Below are 19,948 nucleotides of genomic sequence, written 5' to 3'. Positions count from 1 at the left end.
CAGATCGAGGCCCGCTGGCAGAGGGTCGTCCTCCCCCTGGGTGACCAGGGTCAGACCCAGGGCCCCGATCTCCTCGTAGATGGAAGGGAGCTCTCCTTCCACCACCCCGGAGGTCTCCCCGCCAGTGCCCGAAGTGACGCTCGCCCCGGGGCTCACAGGGGCTCCGGATGGTAACGGGGCAGGAGGGGCTCCATCGGGGGCCTTGGAGGGAAGGGACTCCAATGGAGGGACGGTACTGCCCTCCCGTGCTGCCACGTCTTCCCCAGCCGGTACCGGGGGATGGTACGCGCCTGCAGGCAAGGCAGAGGGCTCGGCATCAGTGCCCCCCTTTCTGGTCTTTCGGGGGGCTTCCGCATCGATGGAAAGGAGCAGAGCTCGAGCCCTCCATTTGCCCCGCGTCCCCTGGACTAGGGCCCAGCCCTCCATGGCATCATCGGGGGGCCGACTAACAGGGGTCGGGTCGGGGGCAGGGACAATGGCTCAGGGACCATGGGAGACAGCGGTGGGACAGCATGAGGGAGGGAAGATTCCCCCTGGGACGGGCCCTTTCCCATGCTCAGCGGTATCCTTGCCGCACCCTCCTCTAGGGGCTCCGCCGGATTGCAGGCAGCTAAGGCGGAGCTCTCCCTTGGGCCCGAGCTGGAGCAGTGGTGGACTGAGGAGGAGGGGCAGCTTCAGGTGCCGGGCAGCCAGGGGTGCCGGCGATGACAGGGTCAGCGCCCCACCGGAGCTCGGGGGTCCCGGATGCCCCTCCTTGCCGGACCAAGGGGCAGTCCCTCCGGACGTGCCCCATCGCCTGGCAGAGGTAGCACCGGGCCTCCCCTGTGGAATAGTGCACCCGGTAAGGGGCCCCCTGGTAGGGGACCAAGAATGACTCCTTGAGCACCTCTCCGTCACACATTGCCGGCGGCAGTTGAAGCTGCCCCTGCCAGCGGAACGAGAGGACGTGATGGAGGGAGGGGTCTTTGCAGCCCAGTGGGAGAGGGCTGACAACGGAGATGGGTTTCCCCAGGGTAGAGAGGGCAGGTAACAAGGCGGCATTGGGAAGAAAGGGAAGGACAGAGGTCAGGACCAGGCAGGCGCCCAAGTCCTCTAGCAGCTTTAGGGGGACAAACACGCCCCCCACCACCAAGCCCTTCTCCACTGCCTCCTGGGCGGCAGCCTCCGATGCTAAAAAGAAGAAGACCTCTCCGTACATTTTGGAGGCTGCCACAATGGCCGTGGGCCCCACCACCCTCACCAACACCTGCACGTAGGTCTCCACGTGGGGCGAGGCGGGCACCAGAAGGCAACGGACACCGTGCTTCCTGGTCAAGGTCGGGAAGGGGCCCTGGCCGCTATTGATGGTAGCGGAGGCGGTGAGTGGGAAAGATCATGTAGCGGCAGGCGGGGGGGGGCTGCCGCCACCTGGGCGTACACCCTGGGGGCCAGGGCACCCACAGAGCTGGTGGAGGGAACAGCGGGGAGGGATGCCGCAGCCAGTGGTGGGGCCACGGCAGTGGGGGCAGCCCCTGCCATGGAGGGCTTAGACTTTTTTGCAGGGCCCTTACCCTTCTTTTTACCCTGGTCCTTCCTGCCGGCTGGGAGGGCTTCCCCAGGGTCAGAGGATGGACTAGGGGGCAGGTTCCAAGCCACACCCCCTGTGTCCCCACAAACAGTCAAAACTCCCACCACAAGAGCACAGTTCAAAAGTTACTCGGTCTTAAAAGCCCCCTCCACAGCGGTCTGTAGAGTCCCTGTGCACTCCCCCAGCAGCAGATGGCCTCTTCTTCTCCTCCTCGGGGCTCCAGCAGCTCCACGCAGCAAATGCAGCAGCTCCAGGCCACAGTCCAGTGGACAGGCAGACAGAAATGACCCCTCACAGGTGGTGGTGGTGGTAGTACGGTCCACAGCAGCAACGGCCAGGCCTGGAGTCCCTCATTCCCCTCCTCTGGGGAGCGGGCCAGCAGCCACCCCCCACCCACCAAGGGGCTGGAGTAGCAGCAACCAAGGGTGGGGGTGGTGGTCCAGCGGCTAGCCAGCAACCAGGTAGCAGAGAAGTGGGGGTCGGGGTATGGTGTCTGGCCCAGCCAGGGGAGCAGCTGCAGTAGCAGCAAAAGCCCAAGGCCTAGCAGCAGTCTCTCTCCTCCCTCTAGGCCAGTTGGGCTCAATAGAGTAGTCGTATTGGAATCCAGGAAGTGGGCGGGCAAAGCCCCCCCCCCAGCCTAAGGTGGGGAGTCCACAGGACCTGGAAAACCAAATAATTGCGGGGGACAACTAATGAACAACAGGGACGGGAGTGCGGTCAAAGGGTCAAATGAAGGGAACCAGATGGGGATGGGGTAGTCTTATTGGGATCCAGGAAGTGGGCGGGCGAAGCTCACCCACTGCTAAAGGATCCCCCCCAGCCTAAGGGGGGGTCTACAGGACCTGGGAAGCCAAATAATTACGGGGGACAACTAATGAAGAACAGGGACGGGAGTGCGGTCAAAGGGTCAAATGAAGGGAACCAGATGGGGATGGGGTAGTCGTATTGGGATCCAGGAAGTGGGCGGCCGAAGCTCACCCACTGCTAAAGGATCCCCCCCCAGCCTAAGGGGGAAATCCACAGGACCAGGGAAGCCAAATAATTACGGGGGACAACTAATGAAAAACGGGGACGGGAGTGCAGTCAAAGGGTCAAACGAAGGGAACCGGACGGGGACACCGAGCAGAGAACCCCGGACAGCGCCCACTGCTCCTCAAAGGCGTCAAGGGAGTCAGTAGACGCCGCCCAGAGGAACTCTGCCCAGAGGCGTGAACGGACAGAGGATCGGAAATAGGCCCCGCAGTCGCAGGAGACTCCATCGGCCAACCTCCTCACCCTGGTTTTATAGATGGCCACTTTAGCCAGGGTCAGGAGGAGGTTGACCAGGAGGTCCCGCAACTTAGTGAGGCCATGGACAGGGAGTGCATAGATGAGAAGGTGAGGAGAAAAGTGCAACCAAAACCTTAACAAAATATTGGTGAGGAGCTGGAATAGGGGCTGCAACCTGGCGCACTCCAGATAGACGTGCGCCAGGGTTTCCCTCACGCTGCAAAGGGGCGGGTGTCCAGGATTGGGGTAAACTGCACCAAGTACACGCCCGTGCTCACGGCCCCGTGAAGGAGTTGCCAACTGATATCCCCAGCGGGCCTCGGGACTAAGGTGGAATAGAGGCTGGCCCATCGGGGCTCCTCACCCTCTAGAGGTGGCAAAAGGTCCCACCACTTAGTGTCAGGGCGGGACGCGAGAGTGAGGACATGAAAGGTGTGGAGCACGAGCGTGTAGAGATGTTGTTTTGGTGCGGTCTGGAACCGGACCGGCTGCAGCTCGCGCAGCCAGCTCACGGTGAAGAGGTGGGGGGGTCGGTCGGGTCCACGGGGCAGGGGCCCGATGAAAAGGTCTGGAGGGCCTGGGGGGGAGGGTGGGTGGGGTGCGCCCTCTCGCAGGACCCGGTCGAGGTAAACCCAAGCAGCGGGTGGCAAAGCGGCCCTTACCTCCTGAAGTACGCACAGGGCAGTACGAGGTCTGGAGAGCCCCATGCGCTGAGCGAGCGTCAGGGGATCCAGCCAGTCTCCCCGCTCGTAGTCCAGGAGGTCTCCGACTCTGGTGACTTCTGCCAGGACCAACCTCTGGCGCACGGAGGGGGACTCCGCTGCCTGCACACGGAGCTGGGGGTTGTGTAGCAGGGGCTCCGCGAGGAGATCTTTCCCCACGGAGGCCTCCACGGATCTGGTCGCTGCAAACAGTTTCCAGGTCCGGAGGAGGTCCTGGTAGAAGACCGGCAGCCCGGAGAGGTCTCGCGGAAGACCCCTCGGATGGAGGTTGTGGCGGTTCAATGACAAGACAGAACACAGCTTTTAGCAAGCAAATGGCTGGTCTGCTAACAGGCTTCTGCCTGTCAGCATTCCACCTTCCCCTTTATTCTTTCTCTCCCCCCGCGCATTACATTCTCCAACAGATAAAAGGAATACACTGGCTTTGTTTAACATTCTTATTTACCAGTTTCTGTCTACCACATTCCTCGCTCTCAGTCCTTGAGTCCAGTCCTGGGAGGCTTCCCATGGTTCATGTCATCTGGGCGAGATTCCAAGGTTCATGCCCTTGAGAAGAGCTGTGTGTGCACAGCTCCTATACAACACTCCGGGTGTGCCCTGAATGTTACCAAGCGCATGAACCTTGTATGAATCCTACAGGAGATAAAGGAGCTGCCGGTCATATAGGAGCCCTCGGAGGTGGCGCAGGAAGGCGTACGCCAATATGCTCCACGCCGGACTACCTGCATCATAAAGGAGCCTCTGCAGGGCCTGGAGGCGGAAGACATGGACCTGAGTGTGGAGACACTTCAGGCCCTGCCCTCCCTCCTCCAGGGGCAGATGGAGAACCCCTGCAGAGACCCAGTACACTCCTGACCAGAAGAACTCCAGAATCAATTTCCGGAGGTTGGCCAGGAAATCCGGGGCCGGAACCAGGGTGTTGAGCCGGTACCAGAGCATGGACAGGACTAGTTGATTGAGCACCAGTGCCTGCCCTCGAAAGGTCAGACACCGGAGCAGTCCTGTCCATCTCCAGAGTTCTACCACCCTGTCCTCTAAACCGTGCCAGTTCTCCAGAAGAGACGGATGCGTGGCAGAAAGGTAAACGCCGAGATAGAGCAGCGGACCCACGCTCCACCAGATGGCTTGAAGCGTGGCTGGGAAGGGGGCTCGCCTGCCGCCTGTCCCCTACCACCAAGCCAGAGCTCTTGACCCAGTTGACCCGGGCGGAGGAGGCTGCCGAGTACACAGCCTGGCAAGCCTCCACCCGCGCCAAATCGCCCGGGTCCTGGACCACGAGGAGCACATCGTCAGCATATGCTGACAGGACCAGCCGCAGCTCTGGCTCCCGTAGCGCCAACCCCGTCAACCTCCTGCGGAGGAGACAGAGGAAGGGCTCGATCGCCAGAGCGTACAGCTGGCCCGAAAGGGGGCACCCCTGCCGTACTCCTCGCCCGAAGCTGACCGGTTCGGTCAGGGTCCAGTTGAGCCTGACCAGATACTCTGCGGAGGCGTACAGCACCTGGAGAAAACCCACAAACTGGGGAGCCAAGCTAAACGCTCGCAGAGTGCCCAGGAGGTACCCGTGATCCACCCTGTTGAACGCCTTCTCCTGATCCAGGGACAGAAGAGCGAACGAGAGACCGTCCCTACACCCGAGTTCCAAAAGGTCCCGGACCAGATAGAGGTTGTCGAAGATGGTGTGGCCCAGGACGGTGTAGGTCTGGTCTGGGTGGATCACGTCCGCCAGCACGGACCCTAGCCGCAGCGAGATGGCTTTCGCTACAACCTTGTAGTCCGTGCTGAGGAGCGAGACGGGACGCCAATTTCGTAAATCGCGGAGGTCCCCCTTCTTTGGCAATAAGGCGAGCACGGCTCGCCTGCACGAAAGAGGGAGGACCCTGCTCTGCAAAGACTCGGCCCAGACAGTAACTAAGTCTGGGCCGAGGACGTCCCAGAACACGCAGTAGAACTCCACGGTCAGCCCGTCCATGCCCAGAGATTTATCGGTGGGCATGCGGCGGAGGGCTTCCGAGAACTTGGCCAGAGTGAGAGGCAGCTCTAGCCAGTCTCGGTCGCCCGCGCTGACCGTCGGGAGTTCGTCCCAGAGCACTCTGCAAGCGTTAGGATCGGTCGGATCCGGGGAGAAAAGGCCTGAGTAGAAGGCCCTGGCCCTCCCGCACATCTCCACCGCGTCCGTGAGGGGGGTGCCGTCCTCTGCGAGGAGGCAAGTGATGTGCTTCTTGGCCCCCCTCTTTTTCTCCAGGGCGTAGAAGAAGCGGGAGCCGAAGGAGGCGGATGCGGGATCGAACAAAAGCGCCCCAGGCCTGATGGTCCTCGAGGGCCCGGAGCTCCTCCCGCTTCTCCCGGCACGCTCCGCAGAGGGATGGATCCTCAGGGCTGGCGGCCAGACGCCTCTCCAGCTCGAAGACCTCCCGTTCCAGCTGCCCCATCGCCGCATCCCTCCGTCAGCTGGCGCCCCGGGTGTAGTCGCGGCAGAAGAGCCGGGCGCGCACCTTCCCTAGGTTCCACCACCGCCGCGCCGAGGGAAAGGCACGCCGCTGCCCTCGCCAGGCGAACCAGAACTCCCGGAAGGACGCCACGAAGCCCACGTCCTCCAGCAAGCTGTTATTAAAATGCCAATAGGCCGGCCCCGGCCTCTCCACACAGAGAGAGACCATCACAGTGGCCAGGTGATGATCGGAAAACGGGGCCGGCCGGATGCTGGAGGAGTGGGCCTGGGAGAGATGGAAGCATGACAAATAGATACGGTCCAACCGGGAGTGGCGCGCCCGACAGGCCTCCACCCGGACAAAGGTGAACGTCAAGGTGTCGTCCGGGTGGTGGTCGCGCCAGACGTCCACCAGGGAGTGATGGTCGACTATCTCCTGGAGGACGTCCGCGGCGGCCGGGCACTGCTCAGTCCCCGAGCGGTCTATTGAAGTCCCCGCCCAGGACCAGGCACTCGTGAGGATCCAAAGTGCCGAGGAAGGCGGACGCCTGCTGAAAGAAGTGTAGCCGCTCCGGGCCCGATGTTGGGGCATAGATGTTGAAGAAATTGACCACAAGCCCCTCCAAACGGACCCGGAGGTGCAGCAGGCAGCCCGGCACAGCCTCAGCGACCCCCAGCACCTCGGGCCGTAGGTCGGGGGAGAACAGGGTCACCACTCCAGCCGTACGAACTGTGAGATGGCTAAAGTAGACCCTGTCCCCCCATTCCAGCCGCCAGCTAGCTTCGTCGGCCGGATCCGTATGGGTCTCCTGCAGGAAAATCACAGAGTACCCCCACTCCCGAAGGAAGGAGACCACCTGGCACCTGTGGAGACCCATCCTACAGCCCCTGGTGTTTAACGTGATGATGGTAAGAAGTTCCATAAGGAGGGCTGGGGGGGGATCCTCACCCAATGGGCCGCGCAACAATCCGTGACCTACCCCGTAGGTAATTAGGGAGTCACGGAAGAGGCGGATCCGCTGGTAAGTCGCGGCAGCCTGCTTCCCGGTCCTTTTACCCTCCCCCATGAGGGCCCTCGCGGCCCGGAGGATGAGATGGAAATCCCCCCAGCGCTGCAGGGCGAGCTGCACCTTATTATGGGAGCCCCGGACGTCCTCAAGGAACTCCTGCAGCTCCTCCCGCAGCGTATGGTGGGCCGGGGCCACTAGCCCCCGGCTGTCCTCCGGAGGGACTGCTGACACAGCCCCATGGCCCACCAAAACGGGCAGGCAAGGGGCAGACCCCCGACGTAGCGCCCGATGGGCTGGCGCCACGCGGCCCCCCTCAAACCCTGGCTCGAGTGGGGGCGGTGGAGGGAAGGTAGCAGCCCCTAGCGAGTCGGGACTAGGGAAAACAGAAGCCGCTCCCTGGGGGCTATCCTCTAGGAGTGAGGAGATGACGGCCCCAGGGACGGCAGTGACAACACGGGAGGTGGGGGGAACAGGGGCGGGGTTGACATCAGGGGCAGGGCAGGGATTCAGAATAAGGGCAAGGCAGGGGTTGGGTGCAGAGCCAGGGAGAGGAGCATAGGTAGGATCCTGGGCCCCAGGAGCCAAGCTGTTGGAAATGGCCCCTCTCGATCAGGCTCTGGGAGGTGAGGGTGGGGCAGGGGGCCCTCCATGATGCTGGGCTCTGGCACCACGGCCGGCAGAGTAGCCACAGCACCGTCAGTGGGGTCCCTGCCCGGGAAGGAGGTCAGTCGCTCCACGTCCTCGAGGGGCAACCCATGGTGCTCGGGTCCCAGCCGCAGAGCACCAGCAGTCGCCTCGGTGGACTTGGCGGCTAACACCGAGCTGCCACCCACTGCCGGGCAGATGGAGGAGCCCTGGGAACCCTCGGAGGCGGGAGCAAAGGTAGCTATTAGGGGAAGGGGACATGGGGAAGGCGGGGCCGGGGTGAGGTCGCTCAGATCAAGGCCTGTTAGCAGTGGGTCGTTCTCCCCCTGGGTGACTGGGGTCAGACCCAGGGCCTCGATATCCTCGTATATGGAGGGGAGCTCTCCTTCCGCCACCCCGGAGGTCTCCCCGCTAGTGCCCGGAGCGACACTCGCCCCGAGGCTCACAGGGGTTGTGGATGGTAACGGGGCAGGTGGGGCTCCATCGGGGTCCTTAGAAGGAAGGGACTCTAAGGGAGGGACGATACTGCCCTTCCGTGCTGCCATGTCTTCCCCAGCCAGTACCAGGGGCTGGTATGCGCTCGCAGACAAGGCAGAGGGCTCGGCATTGGCGCCCCCCCTTCTGGTCTTCCGGGGGGCTTCCGCATCGGTGGAAAGGAGTGGAGCTCGAGCCTTCTGCTTGCCCCGCTTCCCCTGGACTAGGGCCCAGCCCTCCATGGCATCATCGGGGGGCTGGCTAACAGGGGTCGGGTCAGGGGGCAAGGATGATGGCTCAGGGACCGTGGGAGGCAGCGGTGGGGCGGAATAAGGGAGGGAAGAGTCCCCCTGAGGCGGGCCCTCTCCCACGCTTGGCAGCATCCCTGCCGCACCCTCCTCTGGGGGTCCCGCCGAATTGCAGGCAGCAGAGGCGGGGCTCTCCCGCTCGTCTGGGCGTGCTGCGGGGAGCGCCCCTCGGGCCCGAGCAGGAGCAGTGATGGACTGAGTGGGAGGAGGGGCGTCTTCGGGCACCGGGCAGCCAGGGGCGCCAGCGATGACGGGGCCAGCGCCCTGCCGGGGCTCGGGGGTCCCGGATGCCAAGGGGCCGTCCCTCTGGATGTGCCCCATTGCCCGGCAGAGGTAGCACCGGGCCTCCCCCGTGGAATAATGCACCCGGTAGTGGGCCCCCTGGTAGGGGATCAAAAAGGACCCCTCAAGCGCCTCTCCATCACGCGCCGCCGGTGGCAGTTGCAGCTGCACTTGCCGGCGGAACAAAAGGACGTGACGGAGGGCGGGGTCCTTGCAGCCCAAGGAGAGAGGGCTCAAAACAGAGATGGGCTTCCCCAGGGTAGAGAGGGCAGGTAACAGGGCGGCATTGGGAAGGAAGGGAGGGATGGAAGTCAGGACCAGGCGGACGCCCAGGTCATCCAGCGGCTCGAGGGGGACGAACACGCCCCCCACCGCCAGGCCCTTCTCCGCCGCCTCCTGGGCAGCGGCCTCCGATGCCAGGAAGAAGACTACCTTCCCGTACATTTTGGAGGCCGCCACAATGGCCGTGGGCCCCACCGCCCTCGCCAACGCCGGCACGTACGTCTCCACGTGGGGCGAGGCGGGCACCAGGAGGCAACGGACGCCGTGCTTTCTGGTCATGGTGGGAAAGGGGCCCTGGTCGCTATAGCTGGTAGCGGAGGCGGCGGATGGGAGAGATGACGTAGCAGCAGGCGGGGGGGCTGCCGCCACCTGGGCGTACGCCCTGGGGGCCGGGGGAGGGACACCCACAGAGCTGGTGGAAGGGGCAGTGGGGTGGGAGGCTGTGGCCAATGACGGGGCGGCGGCAGTGAGGGCAGTCCCTGCCATGGAGGGCCTGGACTTTTTAGCAGGGCTCTTCCCCTTCTTCCTACCCTGGCCCTTCCCGCTGGCTGGGGGGGGCTCCCCCAGAATCTAAGGGGGGAGGGACGTGGCAGCAATGGAGGTCGCCCCGGTGCCCGCCGCTGCCGGCGCCCCAGCGGGGGCGGTGACAGGTGGTTTGGCAGCGGCGGCTGAGGTAGAGGCTCGGGGCGGTGACGGAGGGGCAGGCGGGGGAGGGATATCTAGGGCTACTGGAGGGGCCCCACCCGTCGTATTCCCCATCATAATGATCAGGGAGGGAAGGACACCAGAAAGAGGAGGGGAAAGGGGAGGCAGGTCAACCACTCCTCCCCGCTAGGCTGCAGGCAGGGGAGGAGGGCACCAAAGGGGATGGGCTGGACAGGGGGGCTTTCGAGGGCTTGTGGGGGACAGTCACTGACTCGGAGTAGAAAACTGGCTCCTCTAGCTGCACTAGGGGAGGGGGGTCATAACAACATTTGGGGAGTGCAGTGAGATCGGGGCAAACTCAAACAGGGGAAGGGCACAAGCGCATGGGAGGGGGCATGGGCGCACTGAATAAGGGGCCAATCAGGGCAGAGGTATCACATGGGGAGGGGGGAGAACCAGGCTGGAGGCAGGACAGGGAACCTAGGGGCTGACTTCAGAGGCAAGGGCGGGGCAAACAAGCAAGGGCTGCAGAGGGAGAAGGACGGGGCAGGCAAACAAACTGAAGCCAGCAAGGTGCTGGGGTAAGGGGAAGGGCAAAAAGGCTGCAAGGGGAAAAATGGGGCAGGGAGCCAGGGACAAAGCTGGGGGCTGTTACAGGGGGTCAGTCCAGGATGGGGCGGGGGGGCACGTGGGGTACAGGAGTCTGGTCTATTGGGATCCAGGAAGTGGGCAGGCGGAGCTCGTCCACTACGAAAGGAGCCCCCCCCCAGCCTAAGGGGGAGATCCACAGGGCCTGGAGAGCCAACTAATTACGAGGAACAACTAATGAAAAACAGGGACGGGAGTGCGGTCAAAGGGTCAAACGAAGGGAACCGGACGGGGACACCGAGCAGAGAACCCCGGACAGCACCCACCGCTCCTCAAAGGCGTCAAGGGAGTCGGTGGACACCGCCCAGAGGAAATCTGCTCGGAGGCGTGAACGGACAGAGGATCGGAAATAGGCCCCGCAGTCGCAGGAGACTCCATCGGCCAACCTCCTCACCCTGGTTTTATAGATGGCCACTTTAGCCAGGGTCAGGAGGAGGTTGACCAGGAGGTCCCGCAACTTAGTGAGGCCACGAACAGGGAGTGCACAGATGAGAAGGTGAGGAGAAAAGTGCAACCAAAACCGTAACAAAAGATTGGTGAGGAGCCGGAATAGGGGCTGCAACCTGGCGCACTCCAGATAGACGTGCGCCAGGGTTTCCCTCACGCCGCAAAAGGGGCAGGTGTCCGGAATCGGGGTGAACCGCGCCAAATACACGCCCATGCTCACGGCCCCGTGAAGGAGCCGCCAACTGATATCCCCAGCGGGCCTCGGCACTAAGGTGGAATAGAGGCTGGCCCACCGGGGCTCCTCGCCCTCTAGAGGTGGCAGGAGGTCCCGCCACTTTGTGTCAGGGCGGGACGCGAGGGTGAGGACATGAAGGGTGTGGAGCACGAGCGTGTAGAGATGTCGTTTTGGCGCGGTCTGAAACCGGACCGGCTGCAGCTCGCGCAGCCGGCTCACGGTAAAGGGGCGGGGGGGTCGGTCGGGTCCACGGGGCAGGGGCCCGATAAAAAGGTCCGGAGGGCCTGGGGTGGAGGGTGGGCAGGGCGCGCCCTCTCGCAGGACCCGGTCGAGGTAAACCCGAGCAGCGGGCGGCAAAGCGGCGCTCACCTCCTGAAGTACGCGCAGGGCAGTACGAGGTCTGGAGAGCCCCATGTGCTGAGCGAGCGTCAGGGGATCCAGCCAGTCATCCCGGTCGTAGTCCAGGAGGTCTCCGACTCTGGTGACTTCCGCCAGGACCAACCTCTGGCGCACCGAGGGGGACTCCGCCGCCTGCACACGGAGCTGGGGGTTGTGTAGCAGGGGTTCCGCGAGGAGGTCTGCCCCCACGGAGGCCGCCACGGACCTGGTCGCTGCGAACAGTTTCCAGGTCCGGAGGAGGTCCTGGTAGAAGACCGGCAGCCCAGAGAGGTCTCGCGGAAGACCCCTCGGGTGGAGATAAAGGAGCTGCCGGTCATATCGGAGCCCTCGGAGGCGGCGCAGGAAGGCGTGTGCCAATGCGCTCCACGCCGGACTACCTGCACCATAAAGGAGCCTCTGCAGGGCCTGGAGGCGGAAGACGTGGACCTGAGTGCGGAGACACTTCAGGCCCTGCCCTCCCTCCTCCAGGGGCAGATGGAGAACCCCTGCAGAGACCCAGTGCAGTCCTGACCAGAAGAACTCAAGAATCAATTTCTGGAGGTTGGCCAGGAAATCCGGAGCCGGAACCAGGGTGTTGAGCCGGTACCAGAGCATGGACAGGACCAGTTGGTTGAGCACCAGTGCCCGCCCTCGAAAGGACAGACACCGGAGCAGTCCCGTCCATCTCCGGAGCCGCTCTACCACCCTGCCCTCTAAACCGTGCCAGTTCTCCGGCGGAGACGGATGCGTGGCAGAAAGGTAAACGCCGAGATAGAGCAGCGGACCCACGCTCCACCGGATGGCTTGAAGCACGGGTGGGAGGGAGCTCGCCTGCTGCCAGTCCCCTACCACCAAGCCAGAGCTCTTGACCCAGTTGACCCGGGCAGAGGAGGCTGCCGAGTACACAGCCTGGCAAGCCTCCACCCGCGCCAAGTCGCCCGGGTCCTGGACCACGAGGAGTACATCGTCGGCGTATGCCGACAGGACCAACCGCAGCTCCGGCTCCCGTAGCGCCAACCCCGTCAACCTCCTGCGGAGGAGACAGAGGAAGGGCTCGATCGCCAGAGCGTACAGCTGGCCCGAAAGGGGGCACCCCTGCCGTACTCCCCGCCCGAAGCTGACCGGTTCGGTCAGGGTCCAGTTGAGCCTGACCAGACACTCCGCGGAGGCGTACAGCACCTGGAGAAAGCCCACAAACTGGGGAGCCAAGCCGAACGCTCGCAGAGTGCCCAGGAGATACCCGTGATCCACCCTGTCGAACGCCTTCTCCTGATCCAGGGACAGGAGGGCGAACGACAGACCGTGCCTACACCCGAGTTCCAAAAGGTCCCGGACCAGATAGAGGTTGTCGAAGATGGTGCGGCCTGGGACGGTGTAGGTCTGGTCTGGGTGGATCACGTCCGCCAGCACGGACCCCAGCCGCAGCGAGATGGCTTTCGCTACGACCTTATAGTCCGTGCTGAGGAGCGAGACGGGACGCCAATTCCGTAAATCGCGGAGGTCCCCCTTCTTTGGCAATAAGGCGAGCACGGCTCGCCTGCACGAAAGAGGGAGGACCCCGCCCTGCAAAGACTCGGCCCAGACAGTAACTAAGTCTGGGCCGAGGACGTCCCAGAACGCGCGGTAGAACTCCACGGTCAGCCCGTCCATGCCCGGAGATTTATTGGTGGGCATGCAGCGGAGGGCTTCCGAGAACTCGGCCAGAGCGAGAGGCAGCTCTAGCCAGTCTCGGTCGCCCGCGCTGACCGTCGGGAGTTCATCCCAGAGCACTCTGCAAGCGTTAGGATCGGTCGGACCCAGGGAGAAAAGGTCTGCGTAGAAGGCCCTGGCCCTCGCACATCTCCACCGGATCCGTGAGGGGGGTGCCGTCCTCTGCGAGGAGGCAAGTGATGTGCTTCTTGGCCCCCCCTCTTTTTCTCCAGGGCGTAGAAGAAGCGGGAGCCGCGATCCATCTCCCGAAGGAGGCGGATGCGGGATCGAACAAAAGCGCCCCGGGCCCGATGGTCCTCGAGGGCCCGGAGCTCCTCCCGCTTCTCCCGGCACGCTCCGCAGAGGGATGGATCCTCAGGGCTGGCGGCCAGACGCCTCTCCAGCTCGAAGACCTCCCGTTCCAGCTGCCCCATCGCCGCATCCCTCCGTCGGCTGGCGCCCCGGGTGTAGTCGCGGCAGAAGAGCCGGGCGCGCACCTTCCCTAGGTCCCACCACCGCCGCGCCGAGGGAAAGGCATGCCGCTGCCCTCGCCAGGCCAACCAGAACTCCCGGAAGGACGCCACGAAGCCCACGTCCTCCAGCAAGCTGTTATTAAAATGCCAATAGGCCGGCCCCGGCCTCTCCGCACAGAGAGAGACCGTCACGGTGGCCAGGTGATGATCAGAAAACGGGGCCAGCCGGATGCTGGAGGAGTGGGCCTGGGAGAGATGGAAGCGTGACAAATAGATACGGTCCAACCGGGAGTGGCGCGCCCGATGGGCCTCCACCCGGACAAAGGTTGGGCGGGGAGGCACGTGGGGTACAGGAGTCTGGTAGAGGCAAATATACTGGCCACTGGATGAACAGGTTTCTGTTCCCTGAGTGACTTGAGCAGGGACTGCTCCAGGCTAATGAGAACACCCAACTCCAATTAACCTGCAAAGAGTCAGGTGAGGCTATTAAGGTAATGTGAACACCTGACTCTAATTAAGGCCCCTCTGATACTATAAAAGGGCTCACTCCAGTCAGGCTGAGGAGAGCCAGGGGAGAGGAAGTGTGGCTGAAGGGCTGGTTAATGAAGGCACCCTCAAGCCATCAGTAAGGGAGCCCTAAGGTATGGGTGAAGAAGAGAGAAGCGGGAGAGCTGTGGGGAACTGGCTCAGGGAAATGTAGCAACTCTGGCAGTGAATGGTCAGCAACCAACAGCTGTCACCATTAGGGTCCCTGATCCGGAACCTGGGGTAGAGGGTGGGCCTGAGTTCCCCCCAACCTGCCACTTCAGAAACACCTCCTGGGAGGGGAAGACAGGCCCCTGTCAGGACAGGAGTCTAAACTGTTCTGAAATAAGCCCCTAGGGACAACAGAGACTGTGGGACTTCTCTCACCAACCTCCTTGCTGGCTTATCACGAAAAGGGCTCAGTAGACTGTAACCCTGGCCCGAGAGAGAGAAGGGCTATGTGGAAGGTCACGGTGAGCCACTGAGGCTAGCATAAACCGCCTAGAAGTGCGGGACCCATGGGGACAAGGTCGGAGCTCTGCCACACTAACTATGTGCATTGGAGGCTGATCAACATATATTGCTTACGTGTAGTAAAAACTTATGTTTCTTTTCCATAAGGGTTTTATATTGTGTGTGTATTTAGAGCTTACTAATAAAAGAAAATTAGTTTTATTGGGTTATAGTCAAGGTTTCTGTGTCATGGTGATATGCATTAGTTTATAATTACTGTGTTTTTATATTTAGACAGCATAATAATTTTGATCTTATTACAAAACACAAGCATTTAAAAGTAAGTGACTGATAGGTAACTACAGTAGAGCCTCAGAGTTACAAACACCTTGGCAGAGATTGTTCATAACTCTGAAATGTTTGTAACTCTGAAAAAAATGTTATGGCTGTTTCAGAAGTTTACAACTGAGCACTGACTTAATACATCTTTGAAACTTTACTATGCAGAAGAAAAATGCTGATTTCCCTTACTTTTTTAATAGCTTAAATTTACAGTACTGTATTTCCTTCTTTTTTTGGGGGGGTGGGGGCATCTCTGCTGCTTAATTGTGTATTTCTGGTTCCAAATGAGGTGTGTGATTGACTGGTTAGTTCATAACTCTCTGGTGCTTGTAACTCTGAGGTTCTACTGTACATTGTTCCAGCACAACCACCATACAGCATAGAAAAAGCACCACAACCTTATCTTCACCCCAGTAAAGGTATCAACCATTCAACACCCCTTTCTTCAACCTGAGCATGTGTAATTTCAGAGAACTGTGCAGAAAGGACAGTAGGGGAGGGAGGTATGGTCTGTTTGGGTATACATATGCTGCAGTTAAACACAGTGGCTGGAGTTGCATAAGATTTGGGGATCGGATGTTGGAAGGTTGGTATCTATAGGCAGAGTTAAGGTTGTGATGCATGTGCATCTCTAGGTGGTTGTCTAGATTAAAAGGTATGTTCTACTGGTACTCAACTTTTCATTTCCTTGCTTTTAGGTTTGCATTAAGTATGTTACTTAGAGCAGCCTTTATTAAGAGTGGGGGTTGTGGGTGTTTACACATACGAGCATACACATATAACAGAGAATGTCCAATTTAGGTCCTTTGAAGTCTGAGTGGTGTGAGAGGTGGGGACCTTGTATCGGAGTTTGGGGATCTCCCATCCTGAGCAATTTTTGGAAAGTATCTGCAGTTTGGGGCATTGTGGTCTATTCTGGAGGCAAATGTTGCATTTTAGAATGTTTTTTACTTAAAGGAAAAGCCATTTCTGACAGAGATTAGAACAGAATGCAGAGAAGCAGAAAATTTCCTCCCAACTTTCTTTCAACTGAGTGGCAGAATGTTAAGAAGGGTCTCTGGAAAGTCCCACAAAGCTCCCTGTAGAATATCAGTGAGCTGTAACAAACTACACATCAGAGATTCAGTCTCTGGAAAACATCCATTTGTGGTCACTTGAAAAAGCTCTCAACAACAAATGTTACCAATTAGTCTCTGAATGAAAAGCAAGCCTGAAAACAGCTGATATCATACATATTTATATTGAAGGTTCCATTTTATCTGGGAAGAGATGGTGCAGCCCAGAATAAAATAATTCATCCAAGTGCATTTCTTCCTCTCATTGGAGGGTTCTTCATGAACTTATTTATAAATCTATTGCTAATTACATATATGATAAAAAATCCATACCTAATCCTCTAAACCTATCATACTTTATTTTTAATAAGTGAAAAATGAAATAACATCTGCAACTATTTTTAAGATGGCTCTTCCTGTCTTTGAAACTTAGTCTTTGAACAGATAAAATGAGCATATGTATTCTTTTCTCTCAAACCACTTGGTAATTTCCTTCACACCTGAGGCGTAACGTGTTCATTAAAAAACATTCTGCAGATGCACAGCTGTGCTGGTATCATTTCCATCAATGCCTTTGAAAAATGTTACCTTAATCTGACAAGAATTTTAAAAGAAACGGACACTAATACATGCCTAAGAAAAGGGTAATCAGTGGTGTTTCTAACTGGGATCACACAGCAGTCCTCTGAAGATGAGAGATAAGCTAAAGATCTTCATACAGACTAAAATGTTCAGCGTCGGGGGGTCTAACTTTTAATGGATTTCTTACCATCCTAGATACTGCACATCTGCTATATCTATGAATGATCATTTGATGCATATAGTTAAAGATAGGCACACAGGGCAATATTCTATTGTACTATTATAGCTACTTAACATTTTTATTAATGCATAAAGTAAGGAATAAAAATGTTACCTCTGAATTATTAAAGGAGTTGAAAGATAAAAAGAAAACAAAATCATTGTTACATCTTTCATGGACATTTATAAATGGCATATTGACAAGGTAGAAAATAATGTCTTCTTCAGAGCCTGTATGATCAGTCTTGAAAACTCCTGTTAAAGCTTGCATTTTCTGCTTCACAACTTCAACAGCACCTCAGAACCTACCCAGCTGTTCCACATGTGCACAATGGACCTGATCCTGATCCCATTACAGACAAAGGCAAAACTCCCATTGACTTCAATTGTGCAGGATCAGGACCTATGTCCTAAAGCCACGCAGACAGTACCAGAGTTTGGTGGAAAACTAAAATACGATATGCAGTTGACAATTTTTTGTACAAATATATTGGTTTATTTCTTTTGCAAATAAATGATCAAACTAAGTTATTTGCCAAATTATTTGTATTATTCATTTACATCAGAGTACTTTTCAGGTACAGGAACAGCAACCTGCCACTTGTCAGATGACGAAGATTTATTTTTTATAAACTAAACCAAATAAAAAAATGCATAAAACTAATTGCCTAAGATGAAACTCTGATAACTTGCAGCCTGCATGGAACAATTTTTATTGTTGAGTATTAAGGTCCTCTTGGGAAACCGATGCTGGCAAATATGTACAAGCTCTGATAAATTCCCAACTGTACTGACTTCCACAGCCCCCACACAGTGAATATCGGGTGGTAAGAAAAATGCATTATTTTAAAGAAAGGGTAAGTTGAAGATCACTTACTGCAGCTAAACTGAAGCAGGGGCTCCACAAACGCTTCTTACTCAAATGACAAACATATCAAGTAAAGTTTTACTTTAGCAATGTCGGATTCACTAGAGGTGGTTGCAGAGAGTCATTTGCAAAAGAGCTACAGTTTAGGTTAAGGTTTGTAACAACAATAGGGCACTCCCCTTCCTAGAGAACACAGTGCTCTCGGGCAGGTGAAAGTGATGCAAGTCCAAGCAGAAAGTGATCCGACAACAAACGTAAAGGAGGAGTTGGGTGATGGGGGCGGAGGGGAGTTGGACAGACTTACAATGGGCTGCCACTATGCAACGTCCCTAACCCAAAGCGATCAATAAAGGAGGGAGAGAGGCTGCTAAGCAGAGCCACTTCAGGTCCCCTTGTCACTTGTACTTACCAGTTCCCCAATCGCACGGTCAACAGCAGGAGCAGAAGCCTCATCCTGCTGCGGGGACTGCACAGAGGCCACGGGAAGGAGGGACGCCTCCATGAATCCATTGGCTTTAAGTCTCTCTTCTCTGGTTTTCTTACAAGTCACTCTCTAGTAGTTACTCTGCAATTTCGGCATCCCCCCAGCGCGTAGGAGCGAGAGGGAGAGAACCCCCCAGCCAGGTAGGATCCGACTCTAAAAGGACCATGCAACTTGGCCAATAAGCTCCTCAGGTTGCTCCATACATTATCTTAAAAAGTGCTGGACGAATCAAGTCCTCGCAGAGGTGGAGCTTCCTTACTAGAAGGGAAACATGCTCGGCAGACAGGTTGGCGTCTTTTTAAACGGGAGGCGAAATAAAAAGAAGCCACCCACAGAGGGCCTCGCACGAGGAGAAGGGTCCCTTCGGCGCTGCTTGATTGAGAGCCGGGGACGGGGGGAGCTAGGAGCTCCTCGCAGAGCTCGGCACCGCTGTAGAGGGAGGAAGTTGCAACTGCTTAATGATAAGGATTTAAAGCAAAACGGGACGGGGGCGGCCTGGGGCTGTCCGTTGCCGAGGGCAGCGCTCCCGGGGGCAGAGTGCCAGCTCGGGCCCACCCGCGGCGCGGGGGCTGAATGCGCTCCCCCAAAGGCAGAGCGCAAGGAAGCCAGTTGCTTTCAGCGCCCACCTGCCGCCCCTGGTCGCTGCATCCAGCCCCCCGCGCGCGCCCTTTGCAGGCCCCTTGCGGCGGCGAGGCTGCTCCCCCCTCCCCCGGCCCGCCGTGCTAGGCGAGGAGCGCGGAGCTCGAGCGCCTGTTGCCCGGGCGGTTGCTATGGGGACGGGGAAAGCCGGGCCCTCGCGGCGGCGGAGCGCGCGGGTTGCCGCCGCTCCGGCTCTGCCCTGCGCGCTCAGGCCCTGCAGCCGGCCGGGGCGGGGGTTGCGCGGCTGGCTGCTGCCGCCCAGCAATGCGGGCACCTGCAGTTCCTCATCCGCCCCGCCTCTGGGGGCGCGACTCAGGGCAGGTCCGGCTGCGTGATGGGGATGAGGCTGGCACGGCCCTTCCTGCAGGAGTTTGGAAGATGCGGGACTGTCCCCGCTCAGGCTGCCCCCCCCTCCCACCACCAAGTGAGTGATCCCCCGCCCAGGAGGCTCCATCGCCTTTGATCTCATCTGCAAACGTCTCTCTTCATCTCTCCTGCTGCTGCTATTGATTCGAGCTGTATGATTTAGAGGAAGAAGCCTGGCCAAGTTGCTGAAGAAAGGGGAGTGCTGGCATCTCGACATCGCCCTCTCTTTGCTTCCCTTTCCCCAACACCTCTCCACCTCCTTTAATGAAGGGGGACCATATTATTTACCTGGCTGGAATATTGTGGGCCTTTACAAATATGAATCAGTGAAGAGCTTTGGGATGGAAAGTATTAAAGTATTCCAGGATGCAGGTGTATGAAAGTGACTAGGGATATTCAATGTGTTGAATACAGCACAAGGAAAATATAAGGTGGTGGGGGGGGTTGCTTTTTTTTTTTTTAAACAAGTAGGGTGGGCTATGAGTGATTAAACAGATTGGAGATGAAGGCTCACTCCTGCAAAGATTTACACATTGGCTTCACTTTAATACAGTGATTAGTCCCCCTGACTTTAATGAGATGGGTAAATATTTGCAGGAAAAGTCTAAATAAAAAATAAATTATGTTACAGCAAGTGTTGGTGTACTTTATTATTTATTTGCATTGTGTTCATGTTCAGAAGCTCCAATCTAGATTAGTTTTGCACAGTACAGAGCTTTACACCGTAGAGCTTAAATTTGAAACCGCTTTGAAATCAGTGTAGTTGCACCAGCTTCCAAGTCAACATAGGATTATTTTATTTAATTTTTTTAAAAAGTTGCCCTACTTCATTAGAGTGACCCATTTTAATCTTGATAATCTAAGTTAAATATTACTCAAAAGATGGAAAATATATTGAAGTGTAGTTCAA

At 58.0% G+C, this 19,948-nt stretch overlaps 1 protein-coding gene across 5 annotated transcripts in view; it reads right to left on the bottom strand.

The window, feature by feature from the left end:
* Positions 1 to 19,628, bottom strand: part of GABRG1 (gamma-aminobutyric acid type A receptor subunit gamma1) — an 85,496-nt gene extending 65,868 nt beyond the window's left edge. For all 5 annotated transcript variants that reach the window (XM_084625560.1, XM_084625558.1, XM_084625559.1 and 2 more), the window contains exon 1: positions 17,959 to 19,628. In XM_084625560.1, the coding sequence (XP_084481686.1) occupies positions 17,959 to 18,059 (101 nt within the window). In that variant the 5' untranslated portion in view covers positions 18,060 to 19,628. The remainder of the gene's footprint in view (positions 1 to 17,958) is intronic.
* Positions 19,629 to 19,948: the final 320 nt, after the last annotated feature.

Source organism: Lepidochelys olivacea (genome assembly GCF_965140295.1).
Source record: "Lepidochelys olivacea isolate rLepOli2 genome assembly, chromosome: 4".
NCBI lineage: Eukaryota > Metazoa > Chordata > Testudines > Cheloniidae > Lepidochelys > Lepidochelys olivacea.
Note: the sequence above shows the minus strand (reverse complement) of the source record. Positions and strands in the feature narration are given on the sequence as shown.